General features: G+C 33.9%; 1 protein-coding gene across 3 annotated transcripts in view; it reads right to left on the bottom strand.

Annotated features, from left to right (window-relative positions):
- Positions 1-2,465: 2,465 nt before the first annotated feature.
- Positions 2,466-11,894, bottom strand: part of LOC132936125 (uncharacterized) — a 29,763-nt gene continuing 20,334 nt past the window's right edge. For all 3 annotated transcript variants that reach the window (XM_061002813.1, XM_061002811.1, XM_061002812.1), the window contains one exon: positions 2,466-10,518. In XM_061002813.1, the coding sequence (XP_060858796.1) occupies positions 8,861-10,180 (1,320 nt within the window). In that variant the 5' untranslated portion in view covers positions 10,181-10,518 and the 3' untranslated portion in view covers positions 2,466-8,860. The remainder of the gene's footprint in view (positions 10,519-11,894) is intronic.

The raw sequence follows: 11,894 nt of genomic DNA, 5'->3' as shown, positions 1-11,894 counted from the left end.
GATTTTCACTCGAGTGATTATTTCCACGCCTAACGGATTTCACAAACAATTTTTCGGCGTGTGGCGTCCTCTTATAATTGATTTTACAATTTAAACCACTGCAAATCAGCATATTTATAATTTTTGTTTTATGTATATTTGATACAGATTAGGGATCTAGGCGGGCTTAGTGTAGATAACAATATTATATCGGTCGTTGCCCGCTTATTTAATTTACTCACCTGATTGCAGAATAATATTCGAGATTATCTGCAAACGGAACGGAAAATGTCTAAAACGGGCGTTAGAACAACACGGAATACGCGTTCTAAGAAATATTTTCGGCGATAAGTGATATATTATAATTTAATCAAATATTCAAATATGTGCATCGATAGCGAAAACAAAAAAAAAAAAAAAAATACGAAAATATAAAAAAGGAAAATACGTGCAAAATGATTGTAAAACGTTGAACGCGTTTGCGATATTATTAAGTATAATAGTATGTGCACCTAAACCGCGTGCGCTGATAGTTAGTTGCGTAATATTTTAAATTGTACAGTAATACAATAACGCGGAGGGAAAATATTATATATTTTTTTACAGTTCGCTCAGAGTCATATAGCACTGAGCGCGCGTACACGAAGATTTGTCTCGGGAAATGGACTGCAAGTTCCGAACCCTGATTACTATCGTATAATATAAAATATTTTATTATTGGTATATAATGTATATATAAATACCATGTACCTGCGACGGCCGTTCGCGGTGTAGATAAGTATCTGTGGCTACACACATTATGTGTGTGTGTGTGTGTGTGTGTGTGTGTGTGTGTGTGTGTGTGTTTGTGTGTGTGTGTGCAACTCGTCGTCCCGTTGTTCCGTGGTCGGAGGTCAGTGATCGGCCCATTCGTAGTCGTCTCGGTCGTCGTTGTCGTCGTCGCGATACCACAACGATATAATAATAATAGTAATAATAATAATAATAATAATAATAATAATAATAATAATAATAATAATAATGATGATAATAATAATAAATAACAATTACCGCAACTATAGACGGATTAAAAGTCTGAATCCGCGAGGCTGGTTAGCAGCGCAAAAACCGACTTTTCCTACTTAACGCATGTCGGTTCGTACTTACAGTTGTATAATAACTACCTATATAAATATATATATACCATAATAATGTGTCTACATTATAACGCGACGTGTATGAGGTTGGCTGGTTGGCGTCAACTCGTTGAAAAGTTAGAGCCAACTTTTTTTTTGAAACTTTTTGACTTTATTATTATAGTTGGCGGTATCCGTTTAAATAACAAAATTAAGTCTTTTCCAGTTGGGTTTTAAAAACAATATGGAAAGTTAAAATCATGTTTATACATTCCTATCTGTATTCTGCATATTATATAGTCAAAACGAATTAATTACCTAATTATGTATTATTATCTTTAACTACATTTTTTTATGATGATTTTATTATATATAAATATGCATAATATAATTAATATCCTTTGATTTAATAATATTATTGACCGTATAATTGCCTAAACGCCCTAAACCTACCATAGCTATAAATACAGAGTGCATTAACCTTGGTGGATTTAGTGGGATGCATTTTTAACGAAATGATTAGATATTATTTAAAAAAAAAATTAAAGTAGTACAATATTAAATTATGTGTGTGGTCCATGTGATATAATTATATTAAAAAATGTAATTAGCTTCTTTTTAAATGAGTTAAATTAATATGTTTTCCATACATTAACTTTTGAACTTTTAGATTTAAATGTACTGTCTGTTAGCTATCAACTTATAATTTAACGTTCTTAAATTGACTTAAATTAACTAGCTAAAGTTATCTATTTTCATTAACTTGCCAACCTTTGGTTAATATTATGTCGTATTATGTCATGCTGTTTTCAAATAATATTATTGTTAGCAGCTGGAAGTCGATCCACCTTGTAAGCATTTGGTTAATGTATAAACTTATAATTTAACGTTCTTAAATTGACTTAACTTAACTAGCATAAGTTATTTATTTACAAAAACTTGCCCACCTTTGGTTAATATAATGTCGTATTATATCATGCTGTTTACATATTATATTATTGTAAGCGCCTGGAAGTCGATCCTCCTTGCAAGTATGTGGTTAATGAACGAAGTTAATGTTATGTAGCTACAATATATAAATGATAAATACATTATAATATCAAAAATATTATATGGGTACACTTCTGCAGTGCTTCTCCGTGTGATCCGTGCAAGACATCGCTGACGAAGATTTTGTAAAGATGTTTATAACGTATTGTATAACTTTGGACAGTTCATCTTAGGCATCGGCGACAGTTAAGATTTCAAAAATAGTCCGAAAACTATATTGTAATATACTAATATGGAAAGTAATACTAACTTAAATCTATTGAAGGATAGGTAACCTATTGAAATGTAATATAATATTATTATTTGGTAGGTATTAATAACAGTTGTATATAACTGAAAATTGGTTATTTTCATATTATATTGTTGCAAGTGGCTACACTGATGTTTAAATGGGTTTTGGTAACCCATTACCTGTAATGTCCGCCAATGACCAAGATTTACCAGTAACCAGTGACTAAAACCGAACCGAAATAATTTGATTTTGTAAAACCTTTAAAATATTGAAAACCAGAACCTTACCAGAACCAAGAAAGGTACCCATTTTTTTAAAATTAATATGTCTGGTTTTATAATGATTATTATGGTTGGTAAATAAATAGTGTGATGAGCGAGATTTTGGTGTTACAGTGTAAAATGTACAGGTTACCTACACGATGTAATGTACCTTCACTACTTTAGCTGGTAAGCTACACACCACACACACATTTGAAAGTTCCTACAAATTGTATAAAAATAAATATGAGTTGGTTCTTATTTCACATTTTCACAATGATAATTTCTAAGTCTTGTGTGTGTCACATCTATAATATTAGGTAGCTCTTTAAGTATTTTATAATATTATAATATACCTAACTAATGAAAAGTAGGTATATAATTTATGATTTTTCAGTCCTGATGACGGTATACGTAAATAGTTTTTAATAATATTGTATGGAAAAAAAAATTAGGACTGGGAATAATAAATATTATTTTCTGCAAAATTCAAATTCTTTTTAGATATGATTTTTAAATAGGTACACCTCTTCCAATAATAATGTTCATTATATTATTATTATCAATTTATAATTTCCCCTGATATGCTCGTTTTCTTTTTTATTATTATTTTTATTATCATTCTTAGTTTCGGAACGTATTTTGTTCAGGTGTATCATATTTATTTACCTTTACCTGAAGAAGAGATCACACAACCCTCCGCCCTTGGCAGGGTACACTGCAGTTATACACGGTATAATATTAGGTATATTATATATTATATTATGTATCTATAGGTACGCACCACGACCGGTGGCTGCGTGAACGCGGTATCTGGTAGATATAGCCGGTATAGGCGGTATCCAAGTCCGAAACACGGAATCGCGTATTATGATAATCAATTCGTCGTGACCATTCGTCTTGTCGCGAGTTGGCCAGCCGTGTAGCGGTCGTCTGTGCCTATTTGTATGCGATAAAAACGAAGGCGGGTGGCCGTCGTATGCGACGCGTATATTATTATAATAACATATTATTATACCGTATCGTAATGCAGGACACGAGTTGTCCGTTGTCGTATGTATACCTACCGAAGACGTGGTTACTGGTAAGGTATATTATAATATACAAAATGTGTACCTATATCATGTGCGGAGCTCCGTGTCGGGTCGTGTGCGCCGTCGTATATTGTTGTATTATTATCATCACAGTTGATAATAATATGATGACAATATAATATACCTACACAGTTGTGGGTAGTCGTGCTACGTTTTAGCAGTCCACAGGTTGTCGATACCACGTCGTGTATGACATTGTGATTGCGCACGTACACAACGATATCGTACGATCGTATGATTTACTGCTGCTAAAATTTAGTTTGAATGAATTTTAGGGAGAGATTCAAGTACAAAAACATCAACACATTATTTAGATTCGATAACATTAAGAATATAATTACATAATATTTTTTCTCGCAATAATTGATTATAGTTTAAGATGAATTGAACATAAGTATACTTATATATCGACCAGAGAGAAAATTAGAGAGAGAAAGTGAGTGAGAATGAGTAAACTTTATATTTTATATATAAATTAATAAAAAAAAAAAAACGTGTATAATAGGTTTATAACACTTCAAAAATTAAAAAAACTTAAATTATACAAAAAAATATTTCATATTAAATAAAAACATTCCAAGTAATAAGAATTATATTTGTATCGATATTTTGAATAATATTTATGACTAGAGATGGATCAGCAGTAGCCAGTAATAATAATATGAACCGGGACTTACAACCCGGTGCTAACTAATGCCGATTCTTAGTCTTAGAAACATATGAGTATATTTTTATATTTGAGAGACTTAAAAAAATTATAATAATTAATAGTGAAATTGAAAAAAAAAATCCATTAATCGTTAACATATAGTAATAGTTACTTATAGTTAGATTTTTGAGAAATCATTACGGTAAATTCATACACTTATAATAAATATTATATAATAAACACATCAACACATCTATATTTTATAACAATATTTTATCATATTATCACCATAAATAACACGAACCAATACCATAGGCATGCGCATCACTGTAATGCGAATTTGAGACCAAGCACTTCACTATCAATGAAATTTATTTTTAAAATTATTTTTGAATAAAAATCTATCGCAATTGGGATTAATCTATATTATGTGGAAATAAATACTTGTAATCTAACGATACACCAGCAGCTAGTGTATTATTAATGCAGGACGGAGCTGTAAAATAATAATATACTTTGTTTATTACATTTCCACTGATCTTTGGATCAATGACTGTAGAAAATGTAAGTAAGTATAATAATGACGTTAATGATTTATCGCTGTATCTGCGCATGCCCGTGGTGTAAAAATGCACACAATAAATAATAAATATAATTTTAAGACATTATTATTTGTGTTTAAAATATTAATTGTCTATAAAACATTTTCCTCAAATGGAATAACACGTCCAAAATAATTAATAATAATATATATATATGTAACATATAATATAGCCATATAGGAGCATATTAGGTATCTATATAATATGGGAATATTACATTTAAAAGCATTCAATATGTAATAACATATATTATAATATTTATAATTAATCCGTAAAAAGACACACGCTATCGATATTTGTCGAGCTGAGGGAGAGTGGGAAGACATCGCTCAGAGAAGGAAAATAGTACCATTCCGATCGGTTTAAATATCAATCATAACAATAATAATAATAATAATATTATTATTAATTATACGTATAGTAATATTCAGGAATGTTGGCCGATCCGCGATGTCTTGTTCGATAAGTATAGGTGCTTATATAATCTTGTCTCCTTTAAATTCGTTCGATATTCCTTGCTATATCGTAACAATAGTAATAATGATATAGTTCCCGAGACCGTCTGTCGTGTGTGCCATCGCGGAAACGCGAACGATAATTTATAATAATAATATAATATTATCGGCACCGGGAACACGACGCGGCCGTCGTATCAGCATAACCGTTCTACATTATAATGCGACCGAAATCATAATAATGTTTATAATGCTTATAAGTGTAGGCGAAACGGATAAATCCAAGTCTAACGGATCGCGGCTTAATATGACAGTAGGAAGGTACCTGTTTTGTCGGTGGCGGGTAATGATTATAATTGCAAAAATATTATCATAAACGAAGGACGACCGAATAGTCTTTCCGCGCGACGTTTTGAGGGAAGGGGCACGCATTTTTCGAACCACCCGCGACCCCCGCCGGTTCGATAATCGTATTTTAACGATATAGGTACACGAACCGTGCAAATTAAATTTACTTGAACGTTCGCATTTTACGTCAGATTATAATAATATAATGTAAATGTACTGTGTTTCGTACAACCCGTTTTCCGAAGCGACGACACCGGTGCCAATATATATGCTTGTAAACACGGTATAAAAATATGTCGCCGAGGCTTCTGCCACCGAGGGAAACTATACGATCTTATGAGCGAATTTCGACAAATCACGCAAATGCGGAAAATAACTAATGTTTGGCTTGTCCATAATAATATCACCGTGATATTCTAACACGTAAACCCGACCGCAGACATCAATAACAACGATTCTTATAATAACAATAGTGTAGTAATAATAATTAATAATAATAATACGATTATACACATAATTCGAAATTTGATATAATCGGAAAACAAATATCACACATATAGGCGTAGGTACGGATAATTTTTTTTTGTTTTAGGCATACTACAATAATTGGCTTGAAAACGATAATTTTATTATATTGATATTATCATGCAATTGGATAGAATCACACACAACTATTTGCATTAACATGGTGTAATATTATTATTATTAATGTGTTTGTACTTAATGGTATTTGGGGAGGTAAATTTTATATTTATTATTATTAATTCAAATGTTTTTTTTTTTATTATAATATTATATACAAATATAGGTTTCGGTTTTTTTTTTTCGATAGATCTCAACGGTCCATCGTGACATGTAAGGAATAAAAAGTTAATAATTATGATAAAGGTACATTTATAGTATTAGATTATAATATTAAGATATTATTTGTATTATAACATTTATATACATGAGATAAATGCCTATAATACCTACATAGTCAAACACGAATTATATCACTCCGAAATTAATAATTAAATTTAACTGAAAACAATAGTTTAGCAGACGCTTTCGTCGATGTTCGCGGCCACAGCCTCTATACTAAAAAAATTTTATGATATTTTCATAATAGTATGTTGCGCATTTCAAAATATTCAATAGATAGGTATATTTATAAATTATAATACATATTTTTGTGTCTGCATTATAATATGCGAAGTGACACGATATCAGAATTTTGTATAATATAATACAAGGAGTAAATCTAGATTTATAGGTAATTTACGAATAACAATTGAATTTAGGTAGGTACTCAAACGTACACGAATAATTAATTGTTAGGATATTATTATTAAAACAGAACACACCATATATTATTATTAATTTATATAAAGCTGGATAAGCGACTTAATATGTTATCAACTAATATAATATTTACACGTCATAATATTATTTTTACGAAATTCAAAATCAAATATAATAATATGTTACCTGCTCGTATATCATAATATAATCATATTATTTAAACGCACGCCAAGTACTCGGAAATAGCTCGAGAAAAACGCGGGATGAACTTTCTCTTAGATGCGTTTTGGGTTTTTCGAGGATGATACGTCTCGTGATAATATAGTTAGTGAGGCAGGTTACCGTTATTATAATATATTATATAGTTCATATCAATGGCTGGAAAACGTGGAAGATTGTGGTAAAGAAGTACCTTTCGTAGAAGGAAGAAAGTATAGAACGGAAGGTTTTGTGATGGGCTGCTCAAGCCCGGATTAAGGATCAATTGGGCCCCGGGACACCATACACTTAGAGGGCCCCATTTCAACTATAACTTCAAAAGAATTGTAAACATAAACTTTATCATACTATATACTATTATATAATTATATATGATGTATTATAGTATCTGTGCTACTAAAATAATTAAATTTTTCTAGAAAACTGTTTTGAACGCATTAAAAAAAATATTTCTGAGATAAAAATGGACCCCATCATCCGGCCTCCTTATCCGGGCCTGGTGGTACTACAGAAGAGTGTCCATGATAAGTCAGATAGATATATGGCAACCTCATTAAGAAGTAGTGGAGAAAATATCAGATGAAAGAACTCTATGAAAAACATGATAAATTAAAGGATTGGCCGTATAAATTATGTATTGAGACAACGATGATGGATTGCTTGGATCAGTAATGGATTGGTGTTTTTTAAAGGTAAAATCATAACGTATATATTGGATTATACAAAATAAAAATTCGAAAATGAGATCAAGGAAGCAATTCGCACGAACAAATCAACAGGAAAAAAAGTATAGTAGGCAACAGAGAAGAGCGGATGCAATTGCAACTGTAAACCATTATCTGCAGGATTGAAAAACAGACTAATAATAATAACAGCGCCATAATAACAATATAAGATTTTAAAGTGATTTACGATGTTTATAAATATTTACAACCCTATTACTACCACTATATACCTACCACTATACCTATCACTATACTATGAGGGTTTGAAATCGAAATTAAATTTATCGATTTCAATTTTACTTTTGCTCAATGATATTATTTTTTTTTCTGATTTCAACTTAAAAATAATAAATATTGATTTCATTTATTTTATAAATAGCTTTTTTTTTTAATTTAAATAAACACATACATTTTTACGATTTTAATTTTGATTTCTACCTAAAATAAAGCTAAATATTAGTTATTAGTTTATTGCCTACCGATAAACACTATCATAGCCCTCCTATTGGCTATTGCTGAATTTAAAATTGATTTTTATGCAAATTCGTTATTGTAAAATGATTTAATATGAATTATCGATTTTGATTATAAAGAATATTATTATAATATTATCCGACGCTTTTTGTCGATATTTAAAATCGATTTCAAGCCCCGAGTCTAGTACTTATAATAATAATAATAATGTAGGATTAACTTATCGTACTATATAATAACATAACATAATTATATGTATACAATGCACATGGAATAATATAAACGAATACTCCCGTTGTAGTTGCCGGTGTAATCGTCGGAGACACTGATATAATATACATCGCATTACGTGTATATTATATTATATATTTAGTCTAAAAACGTAGGAATTTGCGCAATCTGCTTATCCGGGAGCCGACGTTTTCCCCATTGGCGGCGGCATTTGCGATGCCAGACTTGTTGGCTTCGGTGGTGTCGTTGGCCGTTTGCGGCATCGCCGTGATGTAATAGTGATAGTCACGGCACCGGCGGCGGTCTCTTGACGCGGCCACGGCTGCGGCGGCGGCGTTCACCCGGCGGCGGTTGTTCTGCCTCAGCGCCTCCCAGTCCACGCACTCGCAACCGGACACGTTTACGTTGCCGCGACACCCGGTCGAACACTCGGCCACGCCGTCCACCGTACAGTACGGGCACGGGCAGCACAACCAACACATCAGCCAGCGCAACCGGCACTTGCCTGACGCGGTGCTCGCCGTCTGTGGCTCACCATCACCGTCTTCTGGTTGGGCGTCGGCGATGTCGTTAGCGTCGGCGATGACGTTAGCGTCGGCTATGTCGTTAGCGTCGGCGATGACGTTAGCGTCGGCTATGTCGTTAGCGTCGGCGTTGTCGTTGGCGGCGGCAGCGGCAGCGGCAGCGGCAGCGGCAGCGGCTGCGGCTGCGGCTGCGGCTGCGGTGGCCTGGGCCCTGGCGGCATTGGCCTCAGCCCTGGCTGCGTTGGAGGCCGGACACCTGGCCGTCTTCTGGACGCACGGCACGCACACCGTTGTTGTCTCAACGCAAGCTTCGTCGCACCGTGATTGCATGTCTAGCACGCCGCACACGCGCATGCCGGGATATTTGCACAGCTTCTGGCAAGTGGTGCACCGGCACTTGTGGCACACGTTGCACATCAACAAGTCTTCTTGCACGGTTTGTTCGGCCTTCCACGGCACGTATGCCGGAAACTCGTCGATGATGCCTTCGCCGGGCCTCGGCGGCGGTTCGGCCGACGATCTCATGCCTTGAAACGTTATGACCGGCAGGCCTGTTCCGTTGCCTTCGGCGGCAGTGCAGCCTGCGCAGGAATATGACACACTGTAAGGTGCGGATGAGCAGGACGCGGTGGGAGCACCCTGCAGCTGTAACGGGACAACGCTGTCTACAAACGGCGTCTCCACGTATGCGTTATCGGCGCGCTGGTGCGCCGGACGAGGTTGGTCAAGCGATACGGTCCGCTTGTCACGAACCGCACCTCTTCGTTGATGTCTGCTTGGAAGGTCAATTACTCGTATCGTGGACGGACTGCTTGGTGGTGACCGTCGGGTTTCCTGGTTGGCAATTCGCGAACACCTGTCCAAAACGTACGTCCGTTCACAGGTGACCGATCCTTTTTTCGATCCGTTATTTTTCTCCGGTTTCTTGTCTTTGGCCATGTTTGGCGAGGGTCATGGTGGGCCGGCGCAGTTATTGCGCGGCGAGGGCGTCCCACCCGCGCGTCTCCGGTGGCACATCATTGGAGTTGTGCGATCGTTACGGTGATGGTGCAGTAGTGGTGCAGTGGTGGTGCAGTGGTGGCCACTCTATACACTGCACCAGTGTACAATGTGCATATAATATATCGTATATGTGTGTGTATTTGTGTGTGTGTATGTGTGTATGAGCGTAGGAGTGTGTGTGTATATGTGTGCAGTGCACTACCTTTGATGTGCGTGCCACCGCTGCCGGTGCCGGGGGTGGGGGAGGGAAGTCGGTTTCGAGTCACAGCCAATATCTGTTGGCAAAAAAAACAAAACCAAACATGTTTTCTATAATATATAATATTATCATTATCGATTTCTTATTTTGTAATTTTGTTTGTTTGGACACCATTCATCGTGACCTTTACACGCCGTTTAATTTTTAATATTATATTAATTTATGATATGATATTATCATTATAATAGTAGCATCTTAATCATGCCTAACACTCGGTGAAAATGGTTATTTTCAATTATTATTAATATAATTAATAATATCACATAGATACTGTGTGATATATTATAATATTCACATTTTTACGTGTATATATAACATATATATATTTACTATACAGGCACCACTTATATATTACACACAACGTGTTTACGGCGTCACGTTTAATAATAATTATTAGTTATTACCATTTACTTTGAAACATCAAATAGTTACACTGATACACATTATTAAAATTTTCCTTAATTTTCTTGTCATATATTATTACAATATTATATAATACACATTTTCTTTTATTTTTTGAAAAATGTAATAATAACAAAATGTCAGCCATTTTCCCTTTTCTTCTGGTTCCGGTGAATGAAACAAGGTCGTTAAGACTTAAGACAAGTTGTCTTAGACAGCCGTTTATTATGTATCTATATAGGTACAACGTAAATACTAAACGGTTATAATATATCTTTGCATCTTTCCACACACGCACACACAGAATATTATAATAAATATAAATACTGCAGTGGTCGCAGCGTCCAACAGTTATTGATAAATGTTAAGTATAACTCCAATGTGACTACAGACTTACTGCAGACACTCCTACACGAGTGTCGAGTAGACATAACATATTCAGAGTGATTCATCCTTTAATAATATACTTAATCAAACTCTGACATTTGGAATTTTGCGGTAAACTTTATAAATTCTAAAGTGTAGACCATTTATTAAAATGCTTAATTATTTTATATGGGTTTCTCTGCTGTATTTAAAGCATGTATCGATTCAAACTTCTTTTATACAATTGATATCCAACGTTTTTTTACTGTAAATTGTTAAGACAAGTGGACTTTTTAAAAAAAAAAAATGTCATACAAATCTGAGTCTTAATTTGAACGAATTAATTAATTAATCTTAATTTAAACCTATCTAATAATTTTATTTGTCTTTTATGCATTGAAGAATTTAATTTTAATATCCTCAATAATAGGATAATAGAAAATAGAAAATAGTCGTAATATTTAATATAATATACATACTTATCATACACCTCCTTACTAATTTCACAAAACTATAAAATGTTATTAGATTAATATTATTGAGATACTACTGCTGAGGTTTATGTGTAATATAAAATAATGAAATATGCAACATAAAGTTAATTAATAGTTGTTATACCACTTA

Source organism: Metopolophium dirhodum, chromosome 1, assembly GCF_019925205.1.
Source record: "Metopolophium dirhodum isolate CAU chromosome 1, ASM1992520v1, whole genome shotgun sequence".
Classification (NCBI taxonomy): domain Eukaryota; kingdom Metazoa; phylum Arthropoda; class Insecta; order Hemiptera; family Aphididae; genus Metopolophium; species Metopolophium dirhodum.
This window is presented reverse-complemented; position numbering and strand designations above follow the sequence as displayed.